At 41.2% G+C, this 18,380-nt stretch overlaps 1 protein-coding gene across 1 annotated transcript in view; it reads right to left on the minus strand.

Moving 5' to 3' along the window:
• Positions 1-18,380, minus strand: part of PLEKHG1 (pleckstrin homology and RhoGEF domain containing G1) — a 212,322-nt gene that overhangs the window by 31,167 nt on the left and 162,775 nt on the right. The window contains exons 5-8 of the mRNA XM_012740928.3: positions 16,126-16,195; positions 8,015-8,061; positions 4,549-4,699; positions 997-1,128 (exon numbers count right to left, since the gene is read on the minus strand). Coding sequence (XP_012596382.2) covers positions 997-1,128; positions 4,549-4,699; positions 8,015-8,061; positions 16,126-16,195 — 400 coding nt within the window. The remainder of the gene's footprint in view (positions 1-996; positions 1,129-4,548; positions 4,700-8,014; positions 8,062-16,125; positions 16,196-18,380) is intronic.

The raw sequence follows: 18,380 nt of genomic DNA on the forward strand, positions 1-18,380 counted from the left end.
ATCCACCCGCCTTGGCCTCCCAGAGTGCTAGGATTACAGGCATGAGCCACCGTGCCCGGCCTTGTTTTGTTTTTAATAGTATATCTTCTGAGCTGCCCAGGACATGATCCGTGGCCCAGAAACTATCAAAAGTTCCCAAGCACTCTGGGACACTGAGGTGGGAGAATTGCTTGAGCTCAGCAGTTTGAGACCAGCCTGGGCAAGAACAATACCCCTTTCTCTACTAAAAATAGAAAAATTAGCCAGGCATAGTGGAACCTGTAATCCCAGCTACCCTGGAGGCTGAGGCAGGAGGCTTGCTTGAGCCCAGGAGTTGGAAATTGCAGTGAGCTATGATGACACCACAGCACTCTAGCCTGGATGATAGAGTGAGACTTTGTCTTTAAACAAAAAAATAAAATAAAATAAAATAAAATAAAATAGGCTCTAAGTATTTGGGGCTCAGAATTTTGATGCTAAATGAGACCTTAGCAAACTTCTTCTCTGTCTTATTAAAAAAATAAGGAAACTAAAATGACATGAGGTCATGTCCCAAGTGAAACTGCAAAGAAGCCGGTTCCAGCCTTCACTGCCCTTCCTCTGAGTTCCTTGCCTGTGGCCGCATCTACACCATCTCATAATTTCTCAGTAACCAGGGAGAGAGGAATAAAGGCTTTAAAAAAAAGCCTTCGAATGGCTTAGAGATAGTTTCTTTCAACAAGAATTACTAATTTGTAATTAATAAAAGGCCTTGGGAGACTCAAACTTTTAACTTGGGGTTATCAAAGGGGCTATGAGCAAACTATAGCTTAAGAGTTACAATGTAACTTTCTACTAAGTAGCCGTACTAAACAATGATCGGCATTACATCTGTGTCCTGACCTTCCTTTAGGGAGAACTATACTGAAGACCATGAACGAAGTGCAATACTTGAGCCGCCCGAATATTGGATTTAGGAAAGGATAACCAGTCAGTGCACCAACACCACCGCGGGGCACTGATGCCTGGCCGGCTCACCTGTAACCGAACTGCGTGCTCGTGTTTCCGCTTCATGTCATTGATGTGCCAGGCCACTCGCTGCATCGTGTCTATGGCATCGAGCACCACGTCATAGCCTTCGGTGTCCTTATCAAGGTGATTTTCTATTTCCTTTAAGCAAAAAAAAAAAAAATTCCATTTTTTCTCATAGCCAATGAAACACATGGCACCTCTATGATTAGTTCCTTATATGTTTTACTTTTAGCTTATTTTATTTACACACTACCATCATTCCTTAAGATTCTGAGGCCAGAAATACCTGCAAAATAATGGTAAGATAGGAATAAAAACAGGGATAAGAAAAACAAAACTGGAATAGAATTCCAGGATGAAGAGGATAAAATAAATGATACGCATGGTCCATTAAGTCTTACAGAGATATTAGTTATTATAATGGATATGAGAGTTGATATTATAGCTATAGAGTTCTGAGCTTCCTGGTGGCCAATGTAGCACAGTTCTTAGCAATGTAGGTTTCGCTCTTACAAGATAAAAAAACATGCTTTTTATATTTTCTTCCACAGGGAACAAATGTTTCACGCAGGACCTATACATATCTGTTGAATCTGTTATGTGTCTGTTAATATGTAACAGATTCAAAAATATAGTGGACATTATCTTAAAAAAATCTCTATAGCAACTGCATATTCATGTAGTTAAAGGTTTTAAAGCCCAAATGAAGTTCACTAAAGACAAGCCCTCAGTGTTGAAAGACATCCATGGTTCAAGCATTCAATTCTCTGACGGTCGGCTGTATGTTACATTAGCACTCATCTTAGCACTGGAGGTCCACAATCCCAGGGACATGAGACAGGGATATGATCTTTGTTCTACTACTTCTGAGTACATAAAATACCTGTCCTTAGACTTCTCGAAGAACCTAAGCATAGAGACTATTGTACATAGTCCCTTTGTTTCTTTTTTTTTTTTTGAGAATTGTTTATTGATTACACATGATAATGGTTGATACACAAGCTTCATTTCCATCTATAATTTTTATCTGGTACCATTATTCAATTTAGATATATTGCATAGGATATGCCAACAATCATCTTTATAACCAATAATTCCATGATTTTTCCTTGCATGGCCCCTTGTTTCTTTATTGTCTCCACAATACCTAGCAGAGAGCTCTGTGGTCAATAAATGCTTATTAAATTGAAGCTACATTTTCTTAAAAACAAGAGTCAGGCACCATGGCTCATGCCTGTAATCCTAGCACTTTGGAAGGTTGAGACAGGAGGATCACTCGAGACAAGGCGTTCAAGACCGGCCTGGGCAACATAGCAAGACCTGGTAGTGGTGGTATGCACCTGCAGTCCCAGCTACTTGGGAGGCTGAGGTGGGAGGATCACTTGAGCTCAGAAGTTTGAGACCAGCCTGGGCAACATTATATTATAGTAACACTTTGTAAATCTTTATTTACTTTTACTGAGTACTCAAGGTTTTCATCTAGCTAGAAATGGGTAAGGAAGTTACATTTATTTTCCATATTCAGACTCAGCTGTTGAAAAGGCACTATGAAACCATACTAACAAAACTAATGACTCCCAGATAAATTCAAGACCAATGGAAAATTTTAAAAAATAGTAATTCCTTCCTTTAGCCTGAGAGGCAATTCTGTTGATCAAACAGACTGAGAAGTACAGACTGAGAAGTACAGAGAATATTCCTGGGGGGATTTTCATGCATGGCTATGCAACTGTGAAATGATGTGAATGACAGAGAGAACACTCTAATCAACTATAAGAGCAAAAAGGACTTCAAAGGCAACTAAAAGTTAGTTTTGGATTAATCTAAATACTGTTCTTCTCTTTTTCCTTCACTGGCAGCTCTTAACATAGAGGGTAAGGGCTGTTATTCCTATTAATTAGCTTTTTGTAAGGATCTTGACTTGTCTCACATGCTTCACTGAGATCTCAGACTTTTTTTTTTTGAGACGAGTCTTGCTTTGTCACTCAGGCTAGAGTTGAGTGCTGTGGCGTGGTGTCAGCCTAGCTCACAGCAACCTCAAACTCCTGGGCTCAAGCAATCCTGCTGCCTCAGCCTCCCAAGTAGATGGGACTACAGGCATATGCCACCATGCCAGGCTAGTTTTTTCTATATATATTAGTTGGCCAATTAATTTCTTTCTATTTATAGTAGAGTCGGGGTCTCGCTCTCCCTCAGGCTGGTTTCGAACTCCTGACCTCGAGCGATCCGCTTGCCTCGGCCTCCCAGAGTGCTAGGATTACAGGCGTGAGCCACTGTGCCCGGCCAGAGATCTCAGACTTTTGATTGGTGGTCATCTCCTTGTCTAGAAGACCACATTAGGGGTTACTGGGACGCACGAGGCTTAGATGTCATATTAACAGGGTTCAACAGAGATCTGTCTTGAGAAAGATATTATTTAAGAATTATTTGGATGCAGCTAATTAATCCCCACTAAACCTAAGAGGACGTTAGGATCAATTTAAAAATTAAAGTAATATCCCTGATATGGCTTCATAGGATATAAGAATCCCCAAAGATGAGCCATCCAGGCAAAGAGACAAAGCTAAGGAATTTCTGCTAAAGCTGGATGGTCAAAATTCTTAAAATTTTAAATGTGTGTGAACTGAGCAAACCTGAAATGATGATCCAAGTTAGAAACCTGGGATCATTTAAGAAGAGATGCCTGTGAACTACAGGCATGTTGACAGAGAGGTGCTTGGGATTTGAATCCCTTTAAAAAAGGGACTTTTCATGTAATATAAAAATAATACAATAAAAACAATAGCTTACTTTTATGGAAGTGCTTGTAAGCCACAGTGAATGTGGGCAATTTATAGGATTTGGACCCAGGCAGTCCTGCCCCGGAGCCCTGTTCCGAATCCCTCTGCTACACTCTCTGCTGTCCAAAGGTGAGCAAGTCCTCTTTACAGAATGAAGATCTCGATAAAACTTTTTTCCATTTGTCTCAACTTCCTTAGAGGATAAGAAGTGAGAATTTGAGAGCTAGGACTATGTTGGTTTCCAAAGTCTCCCTGAATTTTGTGAGAGTAGTGGGAAAAGAATACAAAGATATCCTGGGGTGAGGCTGAGCCCGGCTGGGGTGATCACTCACCACACTGCTCATCTGTCCTCCCCTTTCAGCCCCTTTCTCTCTCTGCTCTCATACAAAAGCCAATCTATGACAAATAGCCTCCCCTCCCTCCCAGCTGCTCACTGAATCGGGGCTCATGGAAATAAAACAAAACGTTAAACAGTCTGTTTTTCATTTAGACGATAGCTCCCTGCCTGAAACTGTCACTGCCCGGTGCGAGGCACTCCTAAGCTCGATCGGAATCAGAGCTAAAATTAATCTCTTTACTTGGCTGTTGTCAATGGGGCTCCAGGCCTAGAATATGAATATCTCTAATTCCTCAAAGCAGATTAGTCACTTGTAAAATATGAGTGTGGAAAACGTTTCCATATGTCCATAGTCTTTCCTGGTATTTTCCCCCAAACTTAATATATACACAGAAAATCCCCATCGCCTGGCAAGCGCTTCGAGTGCAGGCAGAAACTTACATGCAGGAGGAGATGATACTTGAGAATCCGCTGAACTGGTTTCAAGAGATAGGACCCCAGAGGCAGTGAGCGTTTCAGAGTTTCCTGGCGTTCCCTGAAGAATTTGGCCAGTATCTTGTTCCTCATGCACTCCGTGAGCACAGCCACTGATCTGCAAGAAGAGTAAATGTTTTTTATCTAAATCATAATGCTTTTTTACACGGGTATTCAAGTTTTAAATGCCAGTTGTTAAGTGTAAATGCCCTAAAACAGGGTAGGGTGGCCACAGAGCTATAGCCAGACTAGCAGGCCTTTGGGCGGATTAGAGAAAGCATCCTTCTGGGAGGGGGAGTTAGAAAAAGGCCTTGTACCCAGTGAGCGTAGCGCCATGGGTGCCCAGGTATTTGAGTGGGACTTTAGCTCCTGTTATGCAGTGCTCATATTGCACATCTGTGTTCAGTTTCCATGGGTTAGATTATAAGGAGTAGGCACCTTTGTACTGAGAAAAAGGAGTTCCTTCTTGCCCGCAGGTTGAGCCCCCTGCCAGGGCATTTGTTACCCCCCCCCCCCACTGCTGGTCACTTTATATGATGCACAAACTGCATGACCTTACATGGTGGCCCTCTTTAGAGAACTCTTCCCACGGTTAACTTTTCTTTAAGGATTTTTGAACAGATCTCCCCTTCCACCTTCAAGTGATTCTCCTTACTCTCTCTCTGTTTTTTAGACAGAGTCTCACTTTGTTGCCCAGGCTAGAGTGAGTGCCGTGGCGTCAGCCTAGTTCATAGCAACCTCAAACTCCTGGGTTCAAGCGATCCTCCTGCCTCAGCCTCCCGGGTAGCTGGGACTACAGGCATGTGCCACCATGCCCAGCTAATTTTTTCTATATATATATTAGTTGGTCAATTAATTTCTTTCTATTTATAGTAGAGACGGGGTCTTGCTCTTACTCAGGCTGGTTTCGAACTCCTGACCTTGAGCAATCTGCCCACCTCGGCCTCCCAGAGTGCTAGGATTACAGGCGTGAGCCACCGCGCCCGGCCTCTCCTTACTCTCAATACAGCTTCTGGAAAGGCTAGATGGCCTTACTCCTGTGGAGTGTGCCTCAGTGCAGGGTATCCGAAACCTGGGTGAGAATTCCTTCTCTAACCCAGCTCCCCCAGAGGTAACGCGTTCAGCCCCAAAACATCTTAAGGCAATGGATGAAACAATGTTTGTATCTTATACATAAAGCAAGCTAACAGGCTAATGTGGTCACACACACAGGTAAATTAAAATCTTATGGCTTCACGATGTAGAAGGAAGCAGGTGGAAATAATTTCAGCCCCTTTCTACCCAAGTGAGTAATATAGTTCCAGGATTAATTGAAAAAAATCATACAGAGTTAAAGAACAAAATAAGATTCCATGAAAGGAAGGTAAATGGAAGTCTCATACTTAAGCCATTAGAATCCCCTTTAGGCCCATCTGCTTTGAGAAATACCGATTCAAACTGATTTATTTCCTCCTTGAGTTGAGATTTCAAAACTCGGCTGCATCATGTAACCTGGGAACTTTTCTAAGGTTCTTTAGAATCAGAATTAGCCACTGTGTTGCCCTTGGGTCACTTGAAGGCTTGAGCTCTTGCTCAAGAATAAGGACCTGCCACAAACTGTGAGCACGCTATGCTCCCAGTTCCCAGAAGTCTGGGGCGTGGGCAGGCATCTGAGGACAATGACCTGACCATGTTTGTGCCCCTCCCTGGGGGCAGGAGGGAGGTGGGAGCTTGTGTCTCTTCACAGGAAAGTCACTGGGGTGTGACTGGTATGAAGAAAGTGGACACCTGTCAAGGTGTGCTGACATTTAATATCACCAGCCAGGATCCAAAGGGGGAAGAAACACTGTCAGATGGGCCCAAACACCTGGCACTCACGGCTTGTTAAGACAGGGGAAAAGGATTGTCGGGCCTCAGACAGCAAACTGCTTGCAGACGAGGGGGCAAGAGAAAGTATTTCCCTATGAATCTGAAAAGCACACAATTGGGCAAGAACCGGACATGCCTTCTTCACCGAGAACACCTTTTGAGCACCTTTCTGCTAACATGTTTCTTCAAAGTCAGACTCAAAATAAAACAACAACAAAAAAACCCCTCACTTCCTCCAGAAAATTATTCTTAACCATCCTCACTGGGACTGATTACTTCCTTCCTACCTTGGGCATCTGTAGCTTCTATTATATTACACATTACTGTGTCCTATATTAATTCATTTTTATTGAACACGCTAGTCCACTATTGCATTTGGTTGAGTTCTGACCCTCAAAAGAATGCGAACTAGTTGAAGGCAAGAGATGTTTGTTCCTGTTTCCTGCCAATATAGACCGACCTTGCAACAGTGCTCCGTGAATGACAGGCTCTTAAAAATATTCTTGCACAAATGGTTTTGCCTTTCCCTTGACTTGGAAACAGCCTAGCATATCAAAAGACTGCCTTTGTTTTGTACTCTTCTTTCTCAGTAAGTCAGAAAATCTTCTGAATTTGCAACTTTGGAAGTTTATATGCGGAAGTTATTACTTCAAACGGTATGTTTATCATGAAATTTACACATATATAATCCCCTACATGAGCCCATCATTTTAGAATCTGATCATCAGTCTAGAACTCTGTGGATTCTTCAGAGTCTGAATGTTTTTTCCTTTCTTTAGGAAGAAGTTTTGTGGAGAAATTGAGGGCTGATTCTGTGATTTCTCTGAATTAGGGTGTGGTGCAAGCTTGTTTTTGTCTTAAGGACCATGGGATTTAGTTGGGGCCTCCTACAATTTCCTGATAGCTTCATCACTGGGGTGGAAACAAATACTTTAGGAGGGAAAATTGCTTAAATGAAACTGTAAATGATGGGTGAGTCTACAGATAAGGATCGATGATAAATGCTCTAATATGCATGTGGATTTTTTGTTATTCGCTTTTTTTTAGGGAAACCTGGGAGACGCATGGTTGGCCACCAACCAAATAAATCATCATGGCACAATGTCCTGACCAACAGTAAGAGGAGGAGGCTAAAATCCTCCTACGTCCTTTCTCCAAACTCCATAAAACTTACACAGCAAATGTAAAACATATTTTCTCCCCAGTTTGATTATATAAGCTCACCAGCAGTATTTCCCAAGTATTAAGTGTTTTTAAAAAACATGGCACACATAGAAAAGGCTTCACAGACCCAGCTTACAGCCTGATGCAACTGGCTCACTTGGTTTCTCTTTGTAGATACTTAGCAATCTCTTTAGTGTCTTACAAAATCTTTCAGGATTTTTCCGTACACTGACTCTGCTGGGAGCCTCAAAGCCCTGAATCAACGTCTGGGTCCCCCTGTAATCTGTTCTCAGCATGTTTTGCATTCTTCCCATAGAACTCAGCACAGGGCCAGGCATACAACGCCCAGCCCACAGACATGGGACTGACTCGAAAAGATGTGAAAGTGAGCACAAGTATGCCTGCTCGCTCTGACCCATACCTCGGATAGTTGGTGCAATACTGGGTATAAATGTGGAACTCTTCACTCTGTGAAGAAACAAGAAGAGATTTTTATAGGCGAAGAAAGCACAGACATCAACATTCATTTAAAAACAATAAAAAGGAATAGCATTCAGGCCTTTACGTTTGTTTTTCTAATCACACTGGCCTGTCACCTGAGCCCCTGTGTCATCTGTGCCTATTTTTCCATTAATATCTTGTCCTGTACCTAGAATCCACACACTTGAACCCATCTGAGTCCAATAAACACTTACTGAGCATCAGCTATGTTACAATGGATCTGAAGACAAACAGGAAAGGGATGAGAATAAAGTTTCTGCCCCAAAGTGCTCATAGTCCTCTGGTGGATATGTGGCACAGGACAGAAAGAGAAGATGATCTGAATTAAGAACACGCTGGAAGTATGTGCAAAGGCATGAGAAAGCTGCCGCTGTAATTTCGAGTCCGTGCATATGCAAGTTTTCTCTGTCCACTGTCTTTCCCTCACTTTCCACTGGATAGCCATTAAGTATCCTTTGAGATTGAGTTTCAGGCTTTATTTCTCCCAATGAGCCTTCCTAGGCTGAGCCAACTGCTCCTACTCTGGGCTCCACAACACCCAGTATTTACCTTTTTTGTAGCATTTACCAAATGACAGTAACACTTTCTGTTCATCCATCTTCCACATTAAGCTGTGAGTTCCTTCAGGTTAGGGGCCACATGTTGTATTCATCTGGCACATAATGTTTGTTGTACTACTGAATCCCCTCTCTCCTACTAAACTGAAAGTTATTTGAGAGCAGGATCTAAGTTTACTCATCTCTGCACATCTAGCAGTGCTGCAGAGGCAATTAATGTTCAACTAACAAGTGCGGGGGTCTTGCCTTTTGCTATGATTTATTCCCAGTTCCCTAAAATCTCTTTTTACTTCCATGGCTATGTTCATCATTCAGATGCCTCATCATATTATCAGGTATTAGGAAATGTTAATAATTGCTCACCAAAGGATATTTTTTGCAAAAGGTGGAATCACGACTTCCATGCAAATATAAAATGAACACTGTCAAAGATTTTATTTAACCTATTAATGGGGAGAGCAATAAGACATCACAACCAGAACAAAGGAGAAATAAAAGTATCACACTCAGGTGGATCAATGACAAATGCTGAAATGAATTTACAAATAGATACAAAACTGGTTTCTTTCATGGGGACGGATAAAAAAATCAACTGTCCCTCTGTGGATCAGAATTCATTTGCATGTCTATGGTCAAGAATCATTCAGGTTGCTACCAGCTATCTAAAATTCACAGAGCTGTAAAAAAAAGTTCAAAGAGGCTGAAAGCTGCAGAGACCCCACTGAGTTATGTAATCTGGAGGGATAAACTGGAAAACACTTAGTTTTCCATTAGAGACACCCAGTCATCTTTTTGGTGGATTTCCATTTTTCATAATTTTTTCTCACACTGCCAAGGGAAAGTGGTGAATAGGTGGGGGAAGTGGCCAAAGCTAGGTTATTAACCTTTTGGTTTTAAGACAGTCGGAAAAGCTAATTTGAGCCCAGTAAATTACTGGCTCTTGCAAAATCTAAAATGAAACCACCTTTTGAAAGAGCCACAGACGATTTTGGGGGAGTGCCACGTTCTGCTCTTTTTGACTTTTCCTTTTACCTCTGAACCACTTTATGCTGGATTCACACGGGACCCCACAACAGCCTTTCTTCTCTGTAACTTTAATGCTTTTTCTTTTTCTGATTCAAAAAGACTCTGCACCGAGACGCCTATTAAACTAAACTGGGATTAGTCTCAACGTTTTTACATTACAGGAAGTTTCATGCACATATGAAAGTAGAGGGGTGGTGCAATGACTCCCCAAGCACCTGTCGCCCAGCCTCAGCAGCCACTCCCTCGCCGACGTCTATATCCCACCTGCTCCCTGCTTTCCCGTCACTCGGAAGCAAATCCTAGACATCTTCTCACTTGTAAATATTTTATTATTTTATTTTTTACTGTTTTTTATTTTTTTTTGATACAGAGTCTCACTTTGTCATCCTAGCTAGTGCAGTGGCATCATCATAGTTCACAGCAACCTCAAATTCCTGGGCTCAAGCGATCCTCCTGCCTCAGCCTCCTGAGTTGCTGGGACTACAGGCATGTGCCACCATGCTTAATTAATTTTTCTATTTTTTTTTTTTTTTAGTAGAGACAGGGGTCTTGCTCTTGCTTCAGGCTGGTCTTGAACTTCTAAGCTCAAGCAATCCTCCTGCCTCAGCCTCCCCAAGTGCTAAGATTACAGGTGTGAGCCATTGTGCCTGGCCCCTTGCAAATATTTTAATATGTATCTCTAAAATAAGGACTAAACAAGATATTATCACACTTAAATAATTCTATAATATCATTAGGGTTACCCGGTTACTACTTATATTCTTTTTCTTAATTTTCTTTCCTTTTAAAAAAAATTTAACTATTTTATTTCGATATAAAATTCACACACAGCAACTGGTTGATATCTTTCTAGTCTCTTTTAATCTTTAATTCCCATCTATCTTTTTTCCCCTTGCAAGTTAGTTGCTGGAGAAACGAGATTGTTTGCCCTGTACAGTCTCAGTGTTACTGAGACAACCTTATGGCTTCCTCTAATGCACCCTGTTCATTCTAATCCTTGGGGTTTCAAGAGAGGCTTGCTTGGATTTAGGTTCCAAAATTTGGCACAAAAACATCATAGGTTGCATTGCACTTTTTTTTTTTTACCATATTTTGTAAATTTAATCATTATACCTTTATTGTGACTCACAGTGACGTGGTTTTCTCTACTCATAGACGACCTAAATAACTGCCACCCCTATATTCTCTCAATTTCATACACTCCGCTCTTGGACCCTCATCTCCTATCTTTCCAGCTTACTCCCTCTATTTTTCCTATTCCATCAAAACTTTAGGCCCATACTCCTGAACGTCAACATTGGTGGAGAAAAACCACACAACCACCCTGACTGTTCCCACTTTAAGTTCATGCCACAAGACTAAAAGGAGATCCTTAGTTCTGCCTAGCAATCAGAGTACCTTCCCCTAGGCCAGCAGTCAACTTTTTTTTTCTTCAATTTGAGAATTGCTGCATTGCACTTCCAACAGGAGGCACATAATGTGAGCCTGTCTCTTTGTGACAACAACCACTGGTAGTTAATTCATCAGGGGTTGCAAAATTATGATATTTCTATTTTTTTTTTTTTGTTTGTTTTGAGACAGAGTCTCACTCTGTTGCCCGGGCTAGAGTGCCATGACGTCAGCCTAGCTCACAGCAACCTCAAACTCCTGGGCTCAAGCGATCCTCCTGCCTCAGCCTCCCAAGTAGCTGGGACTACAGGCATGCACCACCATACCCGGCTAATTTTTTCTATATATATTAGTTGGCCAATTAATTTCTTTCTATTTATAGTAGAGATGGGATCTCGCTCTTGCTCAGCCTAGTTTTGAACTCCTGACCTTGCACAATCCTCCTGCCTCGGCCTTCCAGAGTGCTAGGATGATTACAGGCGTGAGTTACTGCACCTGGCCCATGATGTTTCTAATTCTATTATTCTTTCTTCATTTATCAGTCAGAAACTTTCCAAAAAAAGTAACTTCCTCATATTAACTATTGATTACTCTGCAGTTTGTATGGGAAAGGCAGGATAAATGCTTAATACCCTCTTTTAATTTTCAAAAAATATACGTTGTTTCTGAAGCATCCTGCAAAGGTGACCAATTCGTTTTTTTTTAATATCACTGTAAATTCATGAATTATATTTAATGAGTGTCGATTGTTTTCAGTTAATTATCTTTCCTGATGCTTAAATGATCCTATCACTGGCTAGCAGGAGCCTCTTCCTGAGCATTCATGACCTGACCTACAGGTCAGGAAGCTACCTTCCGTAGCTTCCATGTTTTCTGGTGTGACAAGACGTTCCAGACCTTCTTGTTTGTGTATTGCCTACCCCACACCCATGCTTCGTGGAGCCCTGATTCCCTCTGGCAGGAAACAATGTTTGGAGGCCACAATATGGGTGTTAGGGATACTCTTGATATGAGGTTAATCATTTCTAAGACATTTCCAGTTGACAGAGTTAGGAATACGGTGTTTTTTAAAGGATAAAATACATCCTTAGTTCATGCTAATACTTATAATTCAGATTAAAGACTATAGCATTTTTAATTAACCACATCATTCTTATGTCTATTTTCTTCCTCCTACCAGTTCCATATTTTTTTAAAATCCAAAATATTAAGGGGGTATAAATGTTTTCGTTACATGAATACCTCTTATAATGCTTATGCCAGGGCTGTTAGTGTGTCCATTCCCCAAACAGGGTTCATTATACTAGACAGGTAAGTTCAGTTCCAGTTCTAAATGACACTAATATAAATACTACTTTGCTTTATCCCACAACATATCCAATAATTTCAGAACAGTAGCAATGCCATAAATATTATCATTACTAAACCAGAGATGCATTTGCTGTATTTTGTCCAAAGCATATTTTCAAATCAATTGGAATTCTTTTTGTGTGGTTATGCCACCAACTGGATACAGTTTCATTTTGCTTTCAATTTATGGAGACTTTTTTAAAACCTTAGTTTTATAATTATATAAAATATTATAAAAACATGATTTCAAAGTCAACTCTACAAAGAAATACATATTCAACAAAGTCTATCATTGCTTTTGAGACAAGAGTCTCACTCTCTTGCCTGGGCTAGAGTGCCGTGACATCAGCCTAGCTTACAGCAACCTCAAACTTCTGGGCTCAAGTGATCCTCCTGCCTCAGCCTCCCAAGTAGCTGGGACTACAGGCACGTGCCACCGCGCCTGGCTAATTTTTTCTATTTTTAGTTGTTTGGCTAATTTCATTCTATTTATAGTAGAGATGGAGTCTTGCTGTTGCTCAGGTTGATCTTGAACTTCTGAGCTCAAGTAGTCCTCCCGCCCTGGCCTCCCAGAGTGCTAGGATTACAGGCGTGAGCTACCGCACCTGGCCTCTATTCCTATCTTAAATGAGAGGTTTTTGATTTAAATCAGCTATTTATCCTTTGTATAGAATCAAATTCAGGTTTGAGCAGCTCTGTGGACCTTATTTATGAACCATGGTTTCAAGCAAAAATCAACAGCCCCTAGTTACATCCTTAAATGCTATTGGTTACTAAATATGCCATGCCAAATCCTTTTTAGAAGTTGTTAGGGAAATATGTTATAGAAACTATACAAAAAATAGATATTTTCCTTCAATTATTCAACTCTTTCAAATGGTAATTACAGATGATGTAGAAATGAGACAATTATGAAAATGCCAAAATATAAGACAGTCAGGGCTCAGTGACTAACTGAGCACACAGGACTGGCAAATACTCATTGAATAGGTAGCCCGAGTAAAACATATATGACTTTAGGTTTCTTCTGCCACACGGTTGCTTTCCTTCTTTGATTCCTGAGACGTTTTCACTGGACCCTATGGGAAAGGCTTAACAAGTAAACAGCACATGGGCAAGGCGACCTTCACTTGAATTCACTCTAATAATATGGAACATCCAATATCAGCACTTTCTTGAGGGCGATTTCTTTTCAGCTCAGCAATCCCGAATCCTAGTGGAAGGTAGTTTCAGTAAGTTGGTGGGGTGTGTGCGCACGTGCTCACTCTCTGGGCCCTGAAAGGAGAAAGGCAGCCAGGGGCAGAGGGCTGAGCAGCCGGGGAGAGGTGGCTAAGGGGAGGTTGAGGCTCTGAAACACAAATCCCGTCTCTCTCCTAAACGTCCGTCGCCCAGGGTCAGCCCTGCTGGGCGAGTCGAGATGAGGGATGGACGTGAGGGCGGGGGTGAAGGCAGCCAAACAAAGCGAGCTGTTCCTGGTGTTCCCAGAGTCCTAAGAGTGGACAAATGTTCACCGGAAGAAGGCTGAGCCTGCCAGGTGCAGAGCTTTAATTTCTGTCTATCGAGAGGGCTGCTAGCTCCTCCTCCTCCTTCTGGGGGCCATCAGCTAAAAGGCTGCCTCCTCCTGTCGGCGAGGACTTCTGTAACCTCCACATGCCACAGACGCACGCAAGGTCAAAGATGAGTCTGGGTAAGCCCCAGTGATCCGGATAAAAGCCGGAGTCAACCGCCGGCTTCACCCCTTTCATTAATGGCCTCCTAATTAAAGCAATTTTCCATTCCTCCCCAGCACTGAGCGGCTGGTTGTGCTTCAGAAAACGTAACATCTCCTAAATTTCAGGGCGCCGAGTGAAAAGCCGGTTATGCCGGAGTCAAGAGAGCGCTCACGGTTCCCTGCTTCCACGTGAACGTGTGGACTGAAGTCAGTCTTCTAATTAAACTTGGCAATGTTACAATGAGAAATAAGATTTGGGAGCTGGCAACATGGCACATAAACAAACTTTTATGTGAATAATTAAGTGAGAGCTAAGCACATGCTGGAACATCTTTAATCAATTTGTGATTACAGTTACCAGTAAAAGCCCAAACGTTTCCGAAAGCTTTTATGTTGTTTATGTGCTGCGGTTATTTTAACATATCTTCTTTGATATGCTCGGTGTATCTTTTTACTCATTTCTCCTTCTTTCGTTTTCCTTCTGTTTTTGCAAATTCCTGCCCAATTACGACACAGGCAACTTGTGAGAAGGACTGTATGTGTAAGCATGTGTGCACAAACATTTTACATGTGAACATACACGCACAGTCAAGAGAGTTTTATATACAAGCCCACTGATTGCCTTTAAGGAACTTCACGTCAATAAAACCCAGGGTGTCGTGTTTGGATTCACAGCCATCCAGATGGAGCTGCAGCCATCAGAAACGACCCTGTGGAACAGTCCGAAGCTAGGCCAGACTGAGATGTCACCTCCCAAGTCACGTTGGACTCAGGGGCTCTAAATGAGGTGTTAATTCTCAGCTGGTCCCAAAGCACTGTCATGAACTTGTGTGTGTGTGTGTGTGTGTGTGTGTGTGTGTGTGTGTGTGTGTGAGACAGTCTCACTCTGTTGCCCGGGCTAAAGTGTTGTGGCATCAGCCTAGCTCACAGCAACCTCAAACTCCTGAGTTCAAGCAATCCCCCTGCCTCAGCCTCCTGAGTAGCTGGGACTACAGGCATGCACCACCATGCTCGGCTAATTTTTTCTATGTATTTTTAGTTGGCCAATTAATTTATTTCCATTTTTAGTAGAGACGGGGTCTTGCTCTTACTCAGGCTGGTTTCGAACTCCTGACTTGAGTGATCCTCCCACCTCGGCCTCCCAGAGTGCTAGGATTACAGGCGTGAGCCACCATGCCTAGGATTATAGGCATGACCACCAGCCACCCTCATGAACTTTGCTTAAACCTTTGTACATTTTAAACTATTAATATAACTGCAGAAACCGCATGAAGGTTTGCTGCGAAACAACTTTTAGAGGTTTTCCGAACAAAAGCTGTTTAATTTTTAGGAGAATTTAAACAAAGTAGGATTCTATATATGCTAAGAAGCATGTTGAGAAAGTAACCCAGGAAAGGCTGTCCTGGTATGTTTCTGAACTCTATTTCCTATTGTGTCTAGACTATGGGCTCACTGTCATTTAAGCTTTAAAAGTCAAATCCTTTCCTTGTATTTTTTAAACCATCAATGGGGCCTAAGAAACTTAGAGGAAAACAGACTGCATTTTTAATACACAGGAGATTAATTCTGCTTCTCTTTATCCCCCAAAAGATAATCATAGAGACCAGGTGAGTGCCACATATATTATTTATAAAATATCTAGATTCTATTAGAATTTTATAACTAGCTTAGTGGTATTTTATACGTATTCATTTTGCTACCATTCTTCTACTCTGGACTCTCCTCTCCCAAGCTTAGTTTTTCCCAGGAAAGAGTGACATTATTCAGTTACTATACAAGCTCTAGGATAGCTACCACATCAGTGCATCTCCTTTTCCCCAGTAATAGTATATATTTTTTCCTTGCTGTGGAAAAAAAACAACCAAATAAAAAAAAACGGAGAGATTAGTGGCTATCTTTATCCAGTATGGAACAAACCAGTCATTCTAACTTTAAAAAGAAAACAGTCCATAATCTGTGTCCGTCTTGGTTTGGCCCGGATTAATGAACCCTGCTTACCTTGGACACAAAACATTCTGCTATGGCCACAGGATCATTTTCACAGTTTTCCAAATCTTGCAGAAGTTCACTAATAAAAAAAATAATAATAGGAAGTATTAGATTGTAGTTTTCTGGTTGAAGATATTTTATGTAACTTAAAAGTTTAAACATTTCTATGGCACTTACAAGGAATCATACGATTGGATGAAGACCTACTGCCATTGTAGGCTAAGATAAGGGACTTGCTCCAGGTGGCGCAGGAATTTATACCCAGGTTGGACCTATAGCTCTCCCACCAGAGATAAGCTTTGCCTAACATTTAAGTTTTCTAGACATTTGTTATTGTTTACGCAAATGCTTATGCACACTCATTCATTTGTCAAATAAGTGCCTAGGTACCAGGTACAGTGCAAAGTATTAACAATACACCAGCTAGCAAAATGAGATATGGTCCTTGGTCTTATGGAGTTCCCAATCCATTGGAAAAGTCAGACATTCAATGAAAAAAAATCACACTAACAAATATGAAATTATAAAGAGAGATAGTGCTTTAAAGGAATGACATGCTAGGGAAGAAAATATATTTCCTCAAATGTAAATTTAGCCTGGGCATGGTGGCTCATGCCTGTAATCCTAGCACTTTGGGAGGCTGAGGTGGGAGGATTGCCAAGAGTTTGAGACCAGCCTGAGCAACACAGTGAGACCTCGTATCTACAAAAATTAAATTAGCTGGGCATGGTGGCACACACTAATTGGGAGAATGAGGCAGGAGGATCACTCAAGCCCAGGCATTTGAGGGTGCAGTGAGTTATGATGATGCCACTGCACTCTAGCCTGGGCAAAAGAGTAAGACACTGTCTCAAAACAAAGTCAAATGTAAAGTTACATTTTTTAATGGCAGTATCATTATTTATTTTAAGCAACAGCACAGTATTTCATTGCGTGGATGTATCATAATTAATTTTAACTAATCTCCCACTATTGGATGTAATTCTATAATTGACAGGTCAAAGGACATTCTCAGTATAAATGTTAACACATTTCTTAATTGCACTCTCTATATAAAGTTGCATTAATGTATATTTTAATATGTCAAGTATTTAATTATCTATATATTACATATCTAATAAAAAGTCAAACAGTCCTACAAGAACAGTTTCTTGCTTTGTTTCTTATCCTGGACTGGCACTGCCCAGAAGCATTTTTGACCCTTTAAGCTGTTTCTGCTGTAAGCAGATCCATATTTCTAAGCATGCTGACAATATCTAGAACTGAAAAATGAAAACACATTGATTTACTCCTTAATTTCTTTAGCCCTCCTTTCCTGCCATCTTCTCAGATAGTTCTATTAGGCAATTTGATTTAGATGTCAGAACTTACATCTTTAAAACTATGTAAATATTAGTCTTATTTAAGTTTTGGAATATACCATGATTTTGTTTTCTTTCCTGTAGAACTGTGGTTTCCCTGAAGTTAAAACTATCTTTTTCGCTTTGTTTTCAAAACATGCACCACTAATATATTCTCGAACTGCATGCCAGAAGTACGGATCTTGTCTCACTGTGTTCAAGCACCAGGTAATCGATCAGTTAGATGTCTTTCTTGGTGACCTCCATCCTCCATGCCAACCTGAACGGGCTGCTCTCCAGGCCTGCTGGGTTCTCTTTCCAACACCTTCCTGGTGATGGTCTTTGCCAGTCTCCGTGCTGGATGTCTTGGTTCTTAGATACCATTTCTGACATATTTCCTACTTTGGGAGATTACAACATCCACCAGTAGCTCTCTGAGTAAGGCTAATAATAGGAGGCAACTTTTCTGAGGCAACTTCCCGTTTCCAAATATTCTCCCTTCACACTTGGCTTATAATGTCTGTGGCTGTAGACTTGTTGGTTGGAAGTCATTTTCCCTGAGTATTCAGGGAACTCTGTTGCCTTAAAAATTCCAATGCTGCTATTGGGAGTCCAATATCATTGTGATCTATGGGCCAGGTTCCATGTGACTTTTGTTGTTGTTAAATTCTGGAAGCTGTTAGAGTTTTCTCTTTGTTAACAGAATTATGAAATTTTGTGATGGTGGTCTTTTTCATGAGACAATCTGAAAATTTGGGAAATGATCTTGAGCAGTGGTTTTCCAAGTGTGGTCCAGTGACCTCTGGGGTTACTGAGACCCCTTCAAGAGGTCCTTAAGGTCACTGTTTCATAAAAATGTGGACATTATTGGATTTTTAATTTTCATTCTCTCGTAAGTAGTGTGAACTTTTCCAGGGGCTACGT

Source organism: Microcebus murinus, chromosome 5 (assembly GCF_040939455.1).
Source record: "Microcebus murinus isolate Inina chromosome 5, M.murinus_Inina_mat1.0, whole genome shotgun sequence".
Taxonomy (NCBI): domain Eukaryota; kingdom Metazoa; phylum Chordata; class Mammalia; order Primates; family Cheirogaleidae; genus Microcebus; species Microcebus murinus.